Below are 21,047 nucleotides of genomic sequence, written 5' to 3'. Positions count from 1 at the left end.
ATAACCTAAAATTGGAAGCCTGTGAGAAAAGTCCCAAATGTGCCCTCACTTACATGGCCGACACTCCCATTGCAGCCACAGACTAGAGAGTTTTTAACGTTGGCTCCAAACAGGAGGACAAGAAGTCGGGAATAGCAGATAAGTTTGAAAATAATGAAAGTCACTGAGTAGGTAATCACCAGATGCAGTGCCGCAGCACAGGAGATGATAGCGTCAAGTGGTGTGGCTAGAATTTTTTTTAAAGGGCTATATAATTGACTATCTATTTACACTTATAGTTATTCATGGTGAAGCAGGTGCAGTTGAATCTCATCTGTTAGCATCTACGTTGGCTGCTGAAGGCATAAGTGATTTTCATGGTGTATGCCACTGAATAATTTTTCCGGTGCATTAGATGGTTCTTTCCACCGTTTTCTGAAATATCAGTAATTGGGTATTGTGACAGGACAGGCAGGGTACCACACTGCCTGGGCCACAGGTCTGACTGGTTAGGGCAAATCCTACATTCCCAGAATGGACTATGTTTTGTAGAGAGCCTCTTATACTCAAGGAATTCCAAAGCACCTGGGAAAATAATAAGCAAACTACTGGTGCTGCAGAGACTTCACTGTGGGTAAAGACAACAGTAATTACACACATAACAATAACTCACACACAGCCTTGGACACACGAATGAGAATGTTTTTATGGGCCATCTGCCTCTTTCTCCATGTCTGAGTAGAGTCATTTTTAACATTTTATTTGCATTGTCCCTAGGGTGACCAGGGACAGGGAGTGGGGGCTAATAGGTGCCTATATAAGAAAAAGTTCCAAAGAACAGGACTATCCCTATAAAAACAGGACATCTGGTCACCCTAATTGTCCCACAGACTTCTTTACCTGTGTGATAATTGCTATAGCACAAGGCATCCTACAGGGTGTGGCCTCTAGCAATGACACAGATCAACAGATCAACCTGAGTGCAAAATGTAGAGCAGTCCTTCTTCCCCATCTAGACATCAAACATCTGTTCCTGACAGTGTGCTGCCACACCTTGCCTTTCCCCCATTCCACCACCACACACCCCGCACTTGGTCTCTCACAGCGGGTCTGTAGTTGGAACCACTCCAGAGCAAACAGATTTCTAATGTGGGACAGGGAACTGTTTTCAACAGGGTTAGTAACATATCTCCCTTGCCCCAAGCTTTAGATATTGTGTAATCATCTGTTTTCATTGCACTTTGTCCTTTACACCATACTAGGTAGAAATATTTGTGTTTGTATTCCATACTGCAGAATAAACAGAACGATCAGTTACACCAATTTACACCAAATTTCCTGTCATCCTAACAATTTGCCAAAAGAGGATGTGATTAGCTTGTAACTTTCTAGCTAATCACATCCTCAGCATTACAAGGAGCTAGCTTTCCATTTTACCCTGCGACTGCTCATCAAAAATGGATGATTGCCACCACCATATATCATAAAATTCCAGCTGACAAAATCTATTCTGTTGTACAATAACCCTGCCTCCATAGTACAATAAGCCTTTCTAGCTGTGTCCCATGAGTCTAAAATAGGTCTAGGTAGCTCAGATTATTAGAAAGCAGTTGATCACATTTTCATTCTGCTGTACCATTTCTTTGACTCATGGTTGCATATATCAAGCATTTTTCCTGCTGTGAATATCATGGCTTTACTAGCGTTTTGATCTCAGGTTCTTCAGTTTGTGTAAATCGCACTACTCTTTGTGAGACAATGCATTCTACAAGGGCTGGGCAAGACTGTCACAAGCATCTGAAGGGAATGGCAAAGCAGTAAGGGATGAAACCCAGTGGTGAAGTATTGACCCCCATGGAAGGCAATAGGAGTTTTGCCAGTGACTTACATGGAGCCAGGATTTCATCTGAAAAGCCTTGGGATAAAATTTTCAAAAGCATCTAAGGGTCTTAGGCTCAGATCCTCAAAGGTATGTAGGCCCCTGAGCATTCACAAAGGCACTCAGATGTTGCACTCTCACATAATTTTTACGGTGCCCTGCCACCCCCATGGAATCCTCAGCCAAAAATTAGGCACCCAGGCACCCTATATAATGCATGGGGACTCCGGAACCTGGACCTCCTAAGTGAGGGTGCTGTCGTCTCTCTGGCCCGATCAGTATTTAAGAATTTTATAGAAGGTGGAACAGTTTCAATGGGAGAGATTGAGCGAGGGAGTGACCACCCCAGAATACCCCATAAACCAGTGGTTAAGGCACTCATCTAGGCAGTGACCTGAGCCAGCCCAGGCAGAGTGCATGTGGGGGTGAGCGCTCTAACCACTGGGCAAAGGGAGGGCAGTGCCACCTCTTCCACAGCTGTGTATTTTGTGAGTTTGGCGTGCTGTGAGAAAACCTGTTGGATCGGGCCTCCAAGAAACTAGGCAGGGGACCACCTAGTTGAATGGGGTCTAGTTTGTGAATGGGGCTTAGGCACATAGCAGCTCAGCAGCATCAGGTGGCTTTGCAAATGTGCACTGGCAGAAATTTTGGCACCTAGGGAACTTTACCAGCCACACATCGGTACTTAGGAAATGTAGGCACCTACGTGGCTAGGTGGCAGCTAAGCAGGGTTTCAAAGATCTTAATTTTGGACTTAGGCAACTAAAGTGGCAATTAGGTACCTAAATCGCTTCATGGGTATAGCCTTAAGTGACTTACTCTGTGTCTACACTTCAGCCTCCAGCAAATGTCGGACAGGCATGAGACGAGGTGTGAGCCCTGACCAATATCACTCTGCCAGCAAAAGCCACTAATGTAGACAGTTATACTGGCAAAACTGTGATCGTATCATTATAGCTTGTTTCCCTCAGAGAGGCGTGAAATAAAATAGTCTATGCTGGTAAAAGCACACCTTTGCTGGTGTGGCACTGTCTGCACTAGGAATGCTGGGCCAAAATAGATACTGGTATGGCTATGCCAGTAAATCACATCTAGTGTAGACATGGCATTAGATGGCTAAGTCCCATTTTCAAAAGTGACTTAGGTACTTAGGCCCAGCTCCTCAAAGGTATTTAGGTGCCTAACTCCTGCCCTGCTGGAATCAAGGAGGACTTGGGCCTCTGGCCTTGTTATGCTGAGCAGAGCAACGCCCAAAATACCTTTAAAAATCTTCACCCTAGTGTCTGTTTTCTGAGGCCCATGGCAGCCATTAATTTCAAATGGATTTTTCAGTTGGATGCTTAGCACTTCTATGAGTCAGGATCCTAATGCTGGGCACCTGAAAAAAGAGGTCCCCCTATTTCTAGGCCACTTTTGTAGCATGTGGGCCTGTAAGTGTAAAGCCTGCTGGCCTTACTTCAAACAGTCCTATAAGTCAAGTAGACTTCATGCAGAGGCAAGGTGAGCAGGCTCTGGCTCAAGTTGTAGTCCACAGAGTCACAGACTAATATTCTGTCTGAACATGTGTGTGTGTGTGTGTGTAAAAAATCTTTAGAGCAGGATAAAACCCACTCGCCTTTATTCTCTAATACAAGGAGAGAGTGGGAAAGATGCAGCAATGGCTATTTCTCCACCATGTTTAAATAAACAAGACAATTTTGAATAAGACTTTCAAGCCAAGCTTCCTGCAAACATTTATTCCTGCCAGTTGAGACTAATGAAGTGCAGGAGCTTCTTGCTAAGGATGAGCCATCGTGAGGGGACACCTCATTAATTTGAAGGCAGGCCTTTGTTGTCCCAACTGTCAAAACTTCCATGGTATTAATGTCCTTGCTGCCTTCTTCAACATGTCTTGGAGGGCTGAGGGGGGAGGAGGGGATAGTATCATATTTCCCCAGGGACTAGTGCTGCTGTACACTTTGAAGCCTCTTCATTTTCATTTTCTGCCTCCTGGCCGTTCTGAGCTTTTTGGTCTTTAAGAAGTTGTCTTCTAAGTGATATAAGAAGTCTTCAATTATTCCAACCTGCAAATAGAAATAAATAAATGTCAAAGGTCTGTTTCCCCCTGCAAACAAACACAAAAAGCTTCTTTTCAAATAGGTTTGTTCTCTCAAAATAAATTCTTTTTTTTTTAATAAAGAAAATTGGTTTATAGAATGAACAGTGCTCCCAAAGAACTGGTTGGGGTAACTGTATCTAAATATTGTTTTGTCCCTTTCCATTGGGATTGCATTCCTTTACTGATGTGGAATAGACTCTTTCACTGGGTTCTGCACATTGGAAATAGGAATTTATCACAGCCCTGTCTTTTAATGGCATTGAAAAACAGTCCCTCTAAAAGAAGGCATGATGAGGAAATTAATCTCAAGCAAATTTTTCTGATAAGGAGCGAATGACGAAAGAGAATGGAGGCGTCTGGCATTTATATGCTGAAAGTCAGCACAGGGAGAAAAATGAGTAGTCCACATTGCCATGGCAAGAGTCATTTTTCTATTAAAGCTAAATGAAGTTCTGAATAAATGCATTTCCCCATGAAATATCATTCACCAGAGGATAGTAAAAGACTAAAGGATGCAAAACAATAATTCTCGACGATACCATCAGTCTCCTGCTAGAATAAAATCAAAATTATTCTAATAAATGGCACGTTTCAGATACACACACTTTTTTCTTGCCAACAACCGCTTTAAAACAATCTAAAACAGCATATATGGGGCTGTGTACAGGTGTTCTGTAAATACTGACGCATACATATTTATATGATTCTCCAGACCCATAGTTTAGGTTTATTCAGATCCATTGCCATGCTCTGAAATGAGCAGCATTCTCATAAGGTGAACATGATTTTGATGAGTTTGCACTTAATTACATACAAACTCATTTCTTCGTACCCTATTTCTATAAGCATCTAAAGAAGCAACCTTCCAATTGCATTTTAAGATGCATGTATAAAATAAAGGCTTAATCTATCATCCTGACACACATTCAGCGGAGTGTTGCTTTTGTCATAACAGAACAGGCGACTACGAACTAAGCCGAGCATGGCTTACTACTACACTCACCGATTGAGGCCAGGTTCTGCTTGCACATGCCTCCAATATGGGCTGTTACTGGGCTCCTGGGCTCCGGCTCTAAGCAGCTCCACTCCACCCTGGTTATGCCTGGTGCGTATGCATATGTGGGGGGCCATGGTGGGTGGTGCACAGAGACTCAAGGTTTTTCCTAGACTGCCCTTCTGAGGCACCTGCTGTAGAAGGCCCACAGTACACCCGCTCTTTCTATGACTTTTGGGGCACCCCCCCCCCCCCCGCAGTGTACAGATTTTCAGTGGGCCACCTATACCCAGCACCTTGCTAGAGAGCAACTTGAAGCGCCTGCCCAGGTATTTCCCCCCCAGCTGTCCTAGGAAACGTGGTTCGCATTCAGTTGTGGAATTTCACCCACATGTGGCTGAGCACTCTGTCACAGTCGCATCGACAGGCGCCCACCAAGACCACTGAAAGAGAGAGCGAGACGGTCTCTGCCACGAAGAGCTGACAGTCCAGTCTAAAGAGACAAAGGGTGTGTGAAAGGAAACATGATTATCCCCATTTTAAAAAAGTGCCTCCTCCATTGTGCCTAGGTATGAAATTACCTACCCAATGTCCCACAGGAAGGTGCAGCAGAGATGGGAATTGACTTCCACAGTCTAGTGCTTTACCTGCAAGATCATCCTCCCACTCAAGGTTAGATTAAAAGGCAACTTCGGTTTTTTCTTTGAAGTTAACAAAATCACTCTTTTATTTCGGTCAAGCAAACACCTTGGGGGCGTGGCTCCCATTGTTTCCCCGCATGCCAGCATTTCCTAAACCTTGTTCAAAACAGGCTATGGGGAGTGTGTGTGTGTGTGGAGGGGGGCTTTCTCCTCTGGGTTCTTGAGACATAATAAGCCAGTGCAGCACTGATCCCATGGTTTATAATGTCTCCAGAAAGCCTTGGATGGGATTATTTTCATAGATCAAATCACAAAGCGCCTGTTATTGTATGCATTTTATATTTATAACACACCTCTCAAAGCAAGATCCCCACCCCCAAAATGGCATAGCAAGGGGTGGAGGGCTAACGGTGCCTTACATAACGGCTGTATTGCTGCCATAGTTGATGAGCTGATGATGTTATTTGCACAGCAGTGATGGCACTCAAACCATAGCTGACTTACAATTAAAATGTACGGCCGTGAGCCTGAGCAAGATTTAAAATTAGCATACGGACACAAAGAAAATACTGTCCTTTGACAACAGGACAGGTGGTGGGGGCTAGTTTAGAATGGCTGTTAGGTGGCTGCACCTTTCAGTAGTGCTTATTCATGGTTCTTCGCTTGCACATGTCATTTCAAGAGGTAAATTGGAGGCACTGTAAATGAAGCATATAGCTGTCAGGTTGAAGGGATATCGTCAGAAGGTGGCACAAAAGAGGTTACTGTCACAGAGTGGGCGTTTCATGGTTGCTGTAGAGAAAATGTTAGAAATATTTATAGCCAAGCCATGACAATAGCTGATAGTCTACCACTATCAAGGGCAAATCCTGGAGCGATAACACTAAGTCCTTCAGTCCTCACTCAGGCAACACTACCACTGAAGTCAAGACTTGCAGGATTTGGTCATAGACCTGACACTAGTCAATTATGTTAGTGATTCTTGTGTGACTCATTTCAGGCCTGGTCCTATGCCCATTGGCTCAGCCTTTCGGCTTCCACAGTGCGGGGAAAACCCACTCTCCACTTTATAGAGATGCACCATGTTCCACTGTGGAGTCAATACCTGGACTGGGCCCATTAGGATTATCCGATACAAGAAGCCTTTGACATCATGGGAGCCCAACCAGTGATGTCCGTTAATGCCTTCCCTATTTGCAAGAGATGTACTTAACCTATGCATCCAAATGTACAGTGTCTTGGATGGCCCTGTGCTAGGGTGCAAATTCTCACATGCTTAGTGACCTGGGAATCCAGGAGGCCCATTTGCATTCATCGACCAGACAACTTGTATTGCTACCTGTGCTTTGCTGTGTTGCTTCCACGAGCTGCACCGCCCCACAGGCTGCAGGCAGGTGTTCCCACCCTTCCTGCCTCTCAGCCATTCGGTGGCAGCAGAAACCATTTCTACTCTGGATAAGCTTCCAAACCGCAGAGAAGCAGCTGAACGCAGCCTATACTCATGTTCTTTGGGCCATGACAGGAATGGCCCTTTCGCTGAGGTGACTCGCAGCTCTTCCCTTTCAGTTCCTAATTGCAGGTTGTACTTGGCTCTGTTTCTTCTCACTGGGTCACTACAGACAGGTCCCAAGAGACAGAGGAAACAGGGGAGATGTGGAAAGACATTGCAGAATGGAAAACAAAGAGAAAGAGGGGTGAGATGGAAGAAACGGGACTATATACTTTGTAGAAAGCTAAACCTAAATTCTGCAGCAAAGTCCCTCTATTTTGCAATACAGCGGCATGGCAGACTGCAAGTGCTGTGGCAGCTCTGGTTAAATATAAAAATTGAGATTTTTTTTAATGGAACAAAATGTGTAACTAATATCAGTGCAGTGTATTCCTTGTGATATTTAACTTGATATTAAATTCAATTTATTTTATGCTGCCTATAAATTTTCTCTTGTGCTTCAGAGTCTTATATTGACAACACACTGGAGAAGTTGTCAGGTGTAGAAGTTGAAGGTCTTGGTAGCTGGATAGTGGAAAGCTGGGGCATCTGATACTGAGAAAGGGACAAGAGGCAGCTTGGGATCCTGGCATACACACGTTAGCTACTACAATGATCAGGGTGAAATGCTTAACAATGTTGTGTATAAGTTGTCCTAATTAAGTTTCATAGCTTATACCCTATTGAGAAGCATAGGGAAGTCTATGCCCATCTCACAACTAATTTAACTTATGTTGTTTGCAGCCTAAGGAAGACAAAAGCATCAGTTTCTGCTGGATTCACACGTATAAGCTTTTCCTTGTAGCCATAAGGAGTTTCTACTAAGGAAGTCAATGGAGTTCTGCTGGTTTACATGTAATGCTCCTCTTAGGGTATTTCTACACAGCCAAGAAAAACCCATGTCTGGCCTGTGGCAGCTGAGTCGGGCTCGGGCTGTGGTGCTGTATCATTGCTATATAGACGTCTGGGCTTGGGCAGGAACCAAGCTCTGGGACCCTCTCACCTCATTGGGTCCTAGAACCTGGCTCCAGGCAGAGCCCGAACGTCAACACAATGAAACAGCCCTGCAGCCTGAGTTGGATGGCACGGGCCAGCCATGGGGCGGGGAGGTGGGGGGTTGTGGGGTCTAGTTGCTTTGCAGACGTACCGTCAGATGCTGGTCTATAATTCTGCATGAAGAAATATAATGGCAGAAATATATAAGGTCCTGGGGAATTTACTGATATCGAGAAAAGCAACAAAGGCCAAACTGAGGAAAAGAGAAAGAGAAAAAGAAAAGACAAAGAGGTCGAAAATTCAGATGGACTGATAATTTGGGCAAAGAACAGAGGGTGAAAGAGATACAGAAGAAATAACCAGCCACTGGCCACCTTCACTCCCAGTCCTCATCCTACTTCTTACCCTCTCCCTGTTGGCAAGCCTTCAGTCTGTCCTGCTTCCCAGTCCCCAGTGCCGGTTTTGGAAGGTGGAGGACCTGGCCCACAGAGTGGGACCTGGATGCCGGCCACATTCCCAGCCATGTGACATGCACGGTAGTTACAAGATCACTGTGCAGCTGTGTGCACACAGCTTACAGTGAACATTCGTCCCACATGACAAAACCAAGCAGCACAAAAACTGGTTAGGGCTGTTAACAACCAGGCAGGGGGCACCTAAGTGGCACTGACAGTGAAAAGGATGGGGAAAACTTCAAAGTTGGGTACAGGACAAGGTGTGCCATCAAACCAATAATCCACAGGCCTGGCATTCCACTGATTAGAAAGTACCTTCTCTTCTCACTCTTGCTGAGACACAGCCGTGTACCTGAAGGAGTTCCTTTTTTTCACTTTCCCACTTCACTTTAAGAAAGAAAAAAAAAGAAGAACATAAATGGAATGATGGAAGGTCTATGCCTGTCTTATTTCAGGGCCACACATAAAGGCACTTCCATTCTCCCACATCTTGAAAAAGATGAAAGGTATAATTAATGCACTCTAAATGACTGGATGGGCTACAAGTCAATTAATCTGCACTATATGTTAATTCTGAATTCACAGTAGAAAAGGAGCTGGTCTATGGTTCATTTAACCACAAAGGCAAACAGCTCATATTTAACTAAAATGTTGTTCTATTATTCTACAAAAATGTGCAGAAATTGTAAATGGTTAAATACTTTCAGCACATTTATGTAATATAGTTAATGCCAGGCTGCAATGCCAATATGGGGTACTTTGATAACAGAATACGATTCATTTGAAGACTGAACTGCAGAATTTCTTGTCAGTCAAGAAGAATATATGGTTTTTACTTTAACTGGGAGTTTGATTCAGAAACATTTTATTGCAGTCTTGAAAGCGACATTAAATAGAACTCCATACAAAGATAAGGAACAATATATGCTTGTTTGAAGTGAATAAAGATATTTTCAGTCCTGACCCTACCTATTTTACCAATAATATCCTGCAAATATCCTGAGGCTCGCCAGCAGGGAGGGGTAAGATGGGTCAGTGACAGTGAATGGAAATGCAGGACACGACTGTCAATGTTGCTCATCAGCTGGGAAAGTGCCCTCCATAGGGAGTTGTCATGGATCCTAGGCACCTCACTCTGCTGTTCCCTGGTTCAAGTCTATTCTCTGGGGGACATCCTGTTTGCTTAGGGAGAGGTGGATGTAATTGGATGTATCTCAATTACTGCTGTGCCCTTCTTACTTGTACCTTGTAATTGCTTGTGATGGCCAGATGGCTAGTTTTGGATATCTACACCTAGCCACCGATGGTCACTATACAGGTCTCCCTCATATATATGAGAGATCTGTATAGTCCCTGTTACAGTCACTCCCTGTGTCTTGAATACCATTAGCAGGTGGATCGTGAACATTCCAGTTATTATGCTGACTTATCTGGGGGACCATATGAGGGATCAGAATTAGGTTGCATCTCTTTGGCCATGGTGCCCTTATTACTACTGCCAGACTCTCCTGGTGTCTCACGTGGCTGCCTACACTCAGTACCCACTCATCCTTTTAACTCCACAGTCCCATAAGCACACAATAACTGGGTGTGGAGGTGCCAGAGACTTTCTGAGTCTCTTGTGTGCTTTTGATATGCAACTTCACTGGAGCAGGGAAAGGGACAGCATGTGACACAGGCTCTTTCAGCCTGGCCATATTTCTTTTTGAAAGACTACTTCCTCCTCTTCTGGTGGCACTTGCTTCACATATATATTACTAGTACTCTCAAAGAGAGCCCAACTGCATTGACTTTTTGCGCACTCAGTGTATTCTTCACTGGGACAAGGGCACTTTGCATAGTCATCCTTAAACACACAACATGCACCAAACAGGAAGATAGGGCCCAAGATGTATTATATAGCTGTTAGCCATAGTCCAGGCTGTTTTCATCCAAGTCCTGATGAGTCACAGATGTCATTAAACTTGTCATTGTTATATATAATTGCTGCAGAGGGCTTGCACTGAGGCACAGACAACAATGATCAGAGATTTTCTTCTTTGACAGGGTAACTGGTTTGGTGGACGGGAGAATGCAGTAGACATAATATACCTGGACTTGGGCAAAGCTTTTGACACAGTCCCACATGACAGTCTGATAAGTAAGCTGGAGAAATACTGGCTCGGTGGAACTACCATTAAGTGAATACATAATTAGTTAACCACAAGCAAAGAGTAGCTATTAATGGAATGATGTTAGATTGGAAGGCGGTCTCAAGTGGGGGTTCCATATTGATCTGTTCTGGGTCTGGTGTTATTTAACATCTTTATTAATGACATGGATGTAGGAATAGAGAGTATACGGATGAAATTTGCATATGACATAAAGCTAGGGGAGGGGTTGCAAACACTGTGGAGGATGAGATCTTGCTAAATTGGAGAACTGGGCAATAGACTACACAAGGAAATTCAACAAAGACAAATGTAAGGTTCTACATGTAGTGAAGAAAAACCAAATGCACAAATACAGAATGGGGGATAACTGGCTTGGCAGCAGCATTGCTGAGCAGGATCTGGGAGTTGTGGTGGATCACAACCTCAACATGTGATGCTACTGCAAAAAAAGCAAATGCAATTTTAGGTTGCATTAAGAGAGGCATAGCATGCAATTCACGGGAGCTGCTAGTACCGCTCTACTCAGTGCTGGTTAGGCCTCAGCTGTGTCCAGTTCTGGTCACCAATGCATAGAAAGGATGCAGCAAAACTGGAAAGGATCCACAGGTGAGTGACAAAGATCAAATGGATGGAATGCAAGCCATATGAGGAAAGGTTGAAGGAACTGGGTATGTTTAGTTTGGAAAAGAGGAGATCAAGGGGGGACATGATAGCTGTCTTCAAATACTTGAAAGGCTGCCCTAAAAAAAAGATAGAGAAAAGTTGTTCTCGCTTGCCAGAGAGGGCAGGACAAGAGGCCATGGGTTCAAACTACATTATAGCAGATTTAGGTTAAATCTCAGAAAAAACGTCTTCACTGTAAGAACAGGAGGACAATGGAGCAGACTGCCTAAGGAGGTTATGGAAGCTCCTTCACTGGAGGTGTACAAAAGGAGGCTGGATAGCCATCTGTCTTGGATGGTTTAGACTCAACGAATCCTTCATCTTGGCAGGGGGTTAGACTAGCTGAGCCTTGTGGTCCCTTCTAACCCTATGATTCTATGATTTCCAAGCAATCACCAGGAAGATGTTGATTTATGCAGTACTCAGGAAAGCAGTTCTGGTCAAAAAATTGCCAGAATGCACACATATCTTTTAAAAGGGCAGCATGATAACTTCACAGATCTGAGCAGGAATACCTAACATCCACCATGCTAGCTGCTAAAACAGATCAAAGGCTTTGCAAAAGCAGAAGACGCAGGAGGCAATATTCCATGGGGACAAACCAACAGAGGAAAAGTATCTACTTTATTTGGAGAAAAATTAGATAGATATGTAACAAACCAATTTATTTTCATCTCTGGAGGATATGATACATGGTAAAGTTTTCAAAAGTACCTAAGTCACTCAGGGGCCTATGTCCTAGTTTCCAAGGTGCCTAAATCCCATTGAAAAAAATCAATGGGAATTAAACCCCTGCTGGGGCCAGATCTTTAAAGATATCTAGATGCCTATTGGCATTTTCAAAAGTACCTCAAAGGGCCTAGCTCTCTTTGATATCAATGGGACTTAGATGCCTTGGTGCTTTTGAAAATTGCACTAGATACCTATCTGCATCTCTAGGTGCTTAAATACCTTTAGAAATCTAGCCCTAAGTGATACAGTTACTCTTGAAAATCTTATCTAAGAGCTATAAATTACATGTATTGGCAAAATAAATCTTAAAACGTGTATTTATTTCTATTAGTTAGGAACTTTTGGTATTAGGAGGCAATATGCTGTTTTAAACATCTTGAATCATCTCAACATGTTCCTCCTTCATACCTTTATTTTACATTCAGGCTTATCCAGCTTCTATAGTACCTCAGTGTAATGAAGGTAGACAGTAAAACTCTATAGAAAGGGATCCTAGAGAGAAGCTAGTGAGGTATATATATGAAGCACAGGAGTAAGAGCTGAGAGGATTATCCAGTAAAAGTGATGAGCAGAAATCTTCACAGATTTAATTTAAAAAGTAAGTGATCTGGTTTGCACAGGTTCTGCGAGCAAAGGGTGCTCTTTACCTGGGGAAACTCTGGCCATAGAAATGCATGATTTTCCTTGCTGTTCGTACATCTGGCTGTGCATGTTTGAGAAGCACAGCTGCTACAAGAATGCTCTTTTTGGGGCCATGCACAGTAACACATCGTGACAGATATGGCCATTTCCTGCCATGTCCTGGACAAACTTTACTGAATTAAATTAAACCTTACTGAATTAAATGTAAGTATCTTAGGAGTTCATTGTATTAAAATACAAATGTTTATGTATCACTGTTGGATTGTATGTAATGACTCTAGGTGGGGTGACATGACTAATGTAAACCCTGGGAGTGCTATGAGCATCAAAGAACTATTTGAAACAATGTGCCAGACAAGAATTAACTTTTAAAGTTAAGTGGGTTTCCCAGGAAAACTCTAAGGGGAAGTGAATGCAAATGTACTTCTCCGGTTATGCAAGAACTCAGCTTTTTGAAGATTCTCCTGAGGAGGGGACCTGTGTCTGCTGATCACCTGTTATGCGAGGACAAGATCAGAGGTCCAAACTGTATAAAGGAGTAAGTTATAGATTCATGATATTCTTGTTCTGGGCAAAAGGTGGTATGAACCTGTAACCACAGAAAACCCCCGTGGTGTAATTAGAAGGACTGACTTCTAGAAAAACCCTTGTTGGAGTTGGGGTGATCTCTGCTGAGCTTATTAGCATGTGTGTTTTAGATATGTTTTCTCTTTAATGCTGTTACCTTAACAATTACTGTGCTTGCTTAGGAAAAAGCTGTATGGTAGTTTATTTATAGCCTCTGACGGGATGCCTTGCTAGAGGATGTTGTGAAGGCCAACACTATAACAGGGTTCAAAAAAGAACTAGATAAATTCATGGAGGATAAGTCCATCAATGCCAGAAGCTGGAAATGGGAGACAGAGGATGGATCACTTGATGATTACCTGTTCTGTTCATTCCCTCTGGCGCACCTGGCATTGGCCACTGTCAGAAGACAGGATACTGGGCTAGATGTACCTTTGGTCTGACCCAGTGTGGCCATTCTTATGTTCTTATGTTATGTTCTTGTGAGAAGAAAGCAAAGCAGGCCTGCTTAGGCAGTCTGACTTGCTGAGGAACTCACAGTGCAGGCAGAAAAGCCCAAGAGCAGTGATGGCTGAAGCACCAGGAGCCTAAATATAGGTGCCTTGCTGACCACTTAGGGGGAATACAGGTGCAGTTGCCCTGAACTGTGACATACCCAACACTCATAACTACTGTGTCCGGATCCAAAGCACTTGCCTACAATTGGTTGACAACTTCGTCTAAAAGGTTGTGCAATTCTTGCCTTGGACCTACTTCCAGAAGAGGTCACAATTTTGGATGCTGATGCAGAAGATAAATACAATGTTTCTCTTTCGTATTTTGCACACATCCAGTTCATCTGCATTGCCATTCTTTAATGAAACAGGCATGTTAATGTCAGACAGCTCTGTCACACATTTCCTTCTTAAAGGACTGAATTAGTGAATCACTGAAAAACAATTCAGTATGCACCAATAGGAAACAGGGCGGTTGGCATGTTAGCATTAATTTGGTGCTAAAAGTAGGTGGGGGAAGAGGGCTAGCAATGAGAGTGTGAATACTAATAATGATAGATTACATTTACTAAGCGCCTGACAGCTTCACAAACTATCCTGCAAACACTCCCGATCAAGTATAGTGCTTACTATTACAAGTAGTCTTGATGACTCATGGTATTTCTTATAGTTATAAGCATAATGCTTGGTAGTAAGAGTTTGCAGGATTGGGTTCCATATGCATACCTGACTGGGCAAAGGATGCCACCTCTGTTTTGGAGGGCAGCAGCTAAGCATGGAATTTATGCACAGGGCTCTTCATGACAGCAAGCACTGAGGAAACGTGAGCCAACAATAACCAGTGCCAATCCCTAGTTATAGGAAATGTGAAGTGGGATCTTCAGCAGAGCTGTGAAAATAACTGATTTGACTGTTTGCTGACAGTTCTGAAAAACTGGAAAAGAAAATTCATTTCAGATACACTTGACATGAACAAACAAAAAAATTACATTTTCAATGAACCGAGAAGTCAGGGAAAATAACATTTTGGCTTGAATGAAATGTTTCATTTTGATTTGTTTTTTTTTAAATTTTTTTTTTAATAATTGAAGGAAATTTCAAAATGAAAAGTTATTTCAAATAGAAAAATGAAACGTTGTTTTGAAAATGTCAGAATGAAAGGTTTTGATTCTTTTCAGGGGTTTTTTTTGTAATTTTTTTCCAACCAAAACAATTTGGTGAATTCAACATGAATTTACAAAATGTGTAACTCAACTCAAATCAGCAATTTTCACTGAAAAATATTTTGGTCAAAATTTTTTGCCCAGTTCCAATATTTAATGCCTTGTGCCCTGTGACCTACTGGAAAAGGAACTGAACTGGTGACCACAATCAGCTGAGTTTTTTAAGGTTTCAAGGACTACTATATTGCTATATTTTTCACCATTATTTAAAATTCTTCCCCTGAACAGTCTCTTCCTGTATCATGCACAATGGAACAGGCCAAATTTGCATGTGAACAGTATAGTACAATGCACAGTGGATTAGATTACCATAGATTTTTTCCCCCACCTCTACCTTCCAACATCCTCTATACCAAGTAAGTATAGTAGTATCCAGAATCCAGTACTATTCAACATGTGCTTTCTCCCATCAAGAGTGTCCCTGGTTGTTTCCTATTCTTGATCTGAAGATTGTCTAGACTGTTCTGCCTTTCCATTGTTTACTTTTCAATTAAAAGGGAATGTCAATTAAATAGAGCAGTTCATCAAACAGCGGCCTGTTGCTGCTGAAAAAGGCATAGGCATTGGAAGCAAAGATCAGCTATCCAGCAGTCTGTTTGCCTGGCAAAAATATAGCCTAATTTTACTCTGTTTCATATTCATATACATTAGTACAGCTTTTCCCATACATTTATCCTTTTGTTAGTTACAGCTGTTCTTTTATTCATTCTTACGTGTTTGCTCTGCTGTCAGATTTATGAAATAGTCATTCCACTGAGCTCAGCACACGGCGGTCATAACTTAGCTACACTGCAAAATACGGGATGCCCTTGAGGTAAACTCAGATGTGAAGGTTTTATGAAGTGTCTCACATGTAGCAGTTCAGAGAAGTCTATTTGTCAACTTATGTCTATTGTTCAGTTGTTCAAAAGATGTTAAAAGGACCCTATTAAACCACATGCTGTCTGAATTCCAAGGGAACTGAAGGGAGGAGAGGGAAAGATTTGCATTATTACATATGAAGAGTAAAAGGATCTGTATTGGGCCCTGCTGCATTATTGTAACTTCCTTTTGATGTGGAAGCTACCAGTTGGTAGGTTCTAATAGGTCTGCTTATCCACTTACGTGCACCCCAGTTACTCTAGTATCTGGGTACCTCACAAATATTAATGAATTTATTCTCACAAGGGAAGTAAGTATTGCTATGTCATTTATTTATTTATTTATTTATTGTACAGCAGGGCGGAACTAAGGCAAAAAGCAATTAAGTGACTCAACCAATATTGCACAGGATAGCTGTGGCAGAGTGGAAAATTGATTATAAAACTCCTGAGTCTTGTAGCCCACAGAGCTAGCTTTAGCATTTATTTTATTTAGCAGTAACGCAAGGAACCTCTACAGGCCTGTCTCCTGTAAGACATTGGCTTCAGCAGTTAGCATAAGGCTTGAGGCCTATGAAGTTTGGCCCAGATAAATGGCCCAATGGTCACCCTTAAGTTTTGGGGAACTGGGAATAGAGTATTTAATAGGGAAGTTTGTACTTACTGACACCAGGCAACCACAGGAATATGAGCTAATACCAGCTTTTGGATATTTTAGGATAGGAACATCTGCAGATGTCTGACCACAAGAGTGCCATGGCAACAAGGTGAGGTATATGATAATAAGTTGAGCTCATTAATATACTAACCTATAGGAGAAGGGCACCCCAACATTAGTAGGGTGAGGACATACAAACAAGGAAGAGGAGAGACACCCCTACCGAATATGCATTAGGCATAGTGATGTCAGCGTAACATATTATAAAAGTTGGATTCCCAGCCTCTGAGCAGGAGAAGAGAGAGAGAGAGATGTAGCCCTTGAGAGGTGCCAGGATGATGACCACTGGTGATGATAGGTTTCAGAGTAATGGCTGTGTTAGTCTGTATTCGCAAAAAGAAAAGGAGTACTTGTGGCACCTTAGAGACTAACCAATTTATTTGAGCATAAGCTTTCGTGAGCTACAGCTCACTTCATCGGATGCATACTGTGGAAAGTGCATACTGTGGAAAGTGTAGAAGATCTTTTTATACACACAAAGCATGAAAAAATACCTCCCCCCACCCCACTCTCCTGCTGGTAATAGCTTATCTAAAGTGATCACTCTCCTTACAATGTGTATGATAATCAAGTTTGGCCATTTCCAGCACAAATCCAGGTTTTCTCTCCCCCCTCACCTCCCCCCCAACACACACACAAACCCACTCTCCTGTTGGTAATAGCTTATCTAAAGTGACCACTCTCCTTACAATGTGTATGATAATCAAGAACGTCTGAGGAGGGGGGGAAGAAAACAAGGGGAAATAGGAAACCTGCTTTTTCACTTTTCACTATAAGACTTTTTTTCAGTTGCTTATAACTTAGCCAAACTTTAACTATTCAGGCAGAAGTTTTCTATGCTGGGTGGCTGCTCCTGACTGAATTTATCTGGAAAGTTTCAGTGAAAATAGTTTAGCTGTTTCTGAGAATTAGATTAGGAAAAAATATGTAGTTTTGCCCATGTTAACAAAATTCATATAATTGTTTCATTGCGAAGGTCTGCTGCACCCATGTTTTGGAGCAGGGACTTGAAATTTAGCAGGAGATGCCCTTTATGTCAGGGATATGCCTTTTGCCATGCTCATGAATATTTGGCTGTGATAAGCCTTTGAAAAATCTTAGTTCTCACATGCTCAGTAGAGACTTGTTAAGACTTTGGCAGCTAAATTCTCCACAGAGCTCATCTGCACTGAGGACCGACTGTCCCCTCATAGCTTGTTGGAAATGTCATAAGCATGGGATACGTATAGTGAATGAGGTTGAACAGGCCAGGGTAATACTTACACTAAGCTTGCTGGCTATGGCCTAGTCTTTGACATGAGTGTTTGCCTTGCTAATATGTCCTTATGTTAATAGTGTTGTATAGGACAAAGGGTGATGTTTTGTTCATGGAATGTACTGACTTGATAGATAAGAGGAAGTTATCAGCACAATTAGCGCACAAAATGTACTACCAAAAACTTCCTACATTGTGAAAAAACATGAGAGTCCCTACACCAAGCAAGGGGTGAAAGGCCTGGTCAGCATGCATGACCAGTGATAATAAACCAATTAGAAGAGAGAGATAACAACACGGAAATAGAATGGACAGCAAAAATTATGTAAACTGAAGCTTGCACTTGCCTATTGTATGAAAGACATACTGCTTAATAAGAAAAGGAGGACTTGTGGCACCTTAGAGACTAACAAATTTATTTGAGCATGAGCTTTTGTGAGCTACACTGAATGCATCCGATGAAGTGAGCTGTAGCTCACGAAAGCTTATGCTCAAATAAATTTGTTAGTCTCTAAGGTGCCACAAGTACTTCTTTTCTTTTTGCGAATACAGACTAACACGGCTGCTACTCTGAATACTGCTTAATGTTGATTGGATGGTCATATAATGCAATTGTTTGCAGTTGCTGTTCCTGGTTGCTACAGGTCACTGAGATGGTCACACTGGGCACCAAAATCAAGAGTGGGGGGAGACCGTTTCTCCTGTGCTCTCAGTGGTCCCTCTGGTGGCATGCTGGCAGCATGGAAGAAAAGGAGAAAGACAAATGACTGCACAGAGAAGAGCTGGACCAATGGGGCAGGGAGGGAGTGAGGGTGAAAGGGAGAGGGGTCAGAGGGAGTAGATTGGGATGAAGAGCCTGGGGGCAAGACTGGGACTGGGTGCCAGTGTGTGTGTGATCATGTAATTAAAGACAGTGTCATAATACTAATAATAAAGTTGCCCAATCAACCTTATTTTTGGTATTTCCTACCTGTGAATGCTTGATGTTGCAAACATAATATTTGTTTAACACAGATTTGGAGTTCTGTATACCTAGGACAGAACCATTCTGCCCTCCTATGGCTCAAATTGTAACTCTTTGGGAGACACCTAATTATATGAAGAGATCACCTCAAAGCACCAAATTCCGTTAGCAGAAATGAGCACACCTCTCACACTGCTGTCCATGGGAGTTGTATCTGAGGCTAGAAAGTGACCCTTTTAACTAAGGAGGAGGGGTAATTGTAAATGAGGCATAAGGCAGTTGGATCTTCGTGGACATTCAACTAGCTGTTTGTATTTCTTTTTAAATTTTATATCAATGTCTAGTTATTATTTATGAAGGAAATATTATAAGCATTGAAAATCTCATCTCATGGGATCTGTGGGCAGATGTGAGATAATCAGAAGATACACCAATTGCAGAGCAGAAATTTTGTGAACATTATAGCATTTATTTAATCTCTTCATATTTCTAATAAAATATGACAAAAAGACATCTCCTTATTACTCTAGGTATTTTTGAAAAATATTTGAAAAAACCCCAATGATTGCCTTTTGCAACTATCCTGAACTTTGAAAAGGTCATCATAAGCCACTGATCTGACATCTAGACAAGGAATTATTTCTTGTTAAAACTGCATTCAGACACAACATATTCTGGGAATTTTAACTCAGTTGGCTTCAGTTGTAATCACTGGTTCTGAAAGTGACTAAATCCCTCTACGTTCCTCTGGCAGCATCTATTTGAACAGTTTTGAATATCTCTGTCATATTTGGTTAGTTAGAAATATTTTTGTTTGTTTAAAAGTTTTGAAATTTCAAAACCAAACTCAGATCACTGGACTATAAGGAAATAAACAAATGGAATGGAGGCTATTGGGGGATTCTGGTGATATCACAAACCACTATCGCTCTGCATTCTTTGCATAGATGTAGAAGCACATTAGTATTCTGAAATAATGAGGGACATGTTCTTGTCTCAATTACTCCTGTGTAACTCTGGAGTACATGCTACTGAGTTACCATGAGTCAATGGATTTAGGGTTAGAGTTTGCAGTGATGTGACTGAGACCTGAATCTAGCTCCTCAGCTCCCTGGAGCCACAAGTTCAGGTCCTGGCAGGATTCAAATTCAAGTCATCTGCCCTTCATTTTTCCAAGAGAGATGCCATTTGCTATGCATGGGTATTTAGATGGGATCTTTAAAACTGAAGGCTCATCTGTCCAGCTGGGACACTGAAGATCCCATGACAATCTGTAACAGAGCAATGCTCTGAACCTCGAGCAAAATTTCCCCTTGCCTGTGCTGTCACCCCCTTTCTCAGAGGTGGTTGTATTTAACCAGTGGTGTATGTGCACAATTGTAAAGTGCTTTGGGGTGAAAGGCTTTGTGTCAATATACGATATCCTTATTTCTTCACAGGCAGGCCACTATTTATTACATAGAATCAAATTCACCCCAGTGCTGACAGTCAGCACAAGAGTCGAGGTACCATTTAAGCCCTTCTTACGTCCCTTAAGGGTGATATTGACCAAATGCAGAGGTCCCAAGAAAGGCACTACACACCTGGTAAGCCTCACACCACCTAAGCCTCACTTAAGTTTTTCAGTGGGGTTTAAGTGAGGTGTAAATAGCGCACAGAGTCTTGTGTGTGTTCTCTGATCTGTGCTGAATTTTACTTGTATTGAAAAACAGTTAAAACAATACCCCAAATGGGGGAGAATGAAGGTAAGTATACTAATGAATAAAACGAAGCGATTCAAACTGTTTCCCCAGACAACGACCATGTGAAACTGTTAACGCTGTCAAAGGTTGAACATATGAGAGTATTAAGTCAAAAACAAATACTTATTTGGGGCTAACCGTCTGTGCACTAACAAGCGCCAAGACAAAGGGTGTGGCTCACAATAGCACCAACTTTCGTTTTCACCACTGGAACAAATGAGAGCCAAGAGGACATTCACTCCCTGAGAAGCAGAGTATTCTGCTGTCTTCAGCTGCAAGTTTTACCTTCTGAATTTTATTCCACACACGTTCTTTATCACTTCTTCCTTCAAGGGTGTCCATGGCATCTGCCATTAGCGACTGCAGCTGCGGCACCAAGATAAAAATTATCAGTGTGGAATTCACACAGAAATAACTTCTCTAAATACATAGATTAAAACCTAATTAAAAATTCATTTGTACACTGATGATTTTATTACTCATCTTTCACACAATGAGCACCA

At 42.2% G+C, this 21,047-nt stretch overlaps 1 protein-coding gene across 1 annotated transcript in view; it reads right to left on the bottom strand.

The window, feature by feature from the left end:
• Positions 1 to 3,798: 3,798 nt before the first annotated feature.
• Positions 3,799 to 21,047, bottom strand: part of SPATA16 (spermatogenesis associated 16) — a 111,640-nt gene continuing 94,391 nt past the window's right edge. The window contains exons 9-10 of the mRNA XM_073358881.2: positions 20,830 to 20,910; positions 3,799 to 3,921 (exon numbers count right to left, since the gene is read on the bottom strand). Of these exons, the coding sequence (XP_073214982.1) occupies positions 3,799 to 3,921; positions 20,830 to 20,910 (204 nt within the window). The remainder of the gene's footprint in view (positions 3,922 to 20,829; positions 20,911 to 21,047) is intronic.

This window comes from Lepidochelys kempii, chromosome 9 (genome assembly GCF_965140285.1).
Source record: "Lepidochelys kempii isolate rLepKem1 chromosome 9, rLepKem1.hap1, whole genome shotgun sequence".
In the NCBI taxonomy this organism is placed as follows: Eukaryota; Metazoa; Chordata; order Testudines; family Cheloniidae; genus Lepidochelys; species Lepidochelys kempii.
Note: the sequence above shows the minus strand (reverse complement) of the source record. Positions and strands in the feature narration are given on the sequence as shown.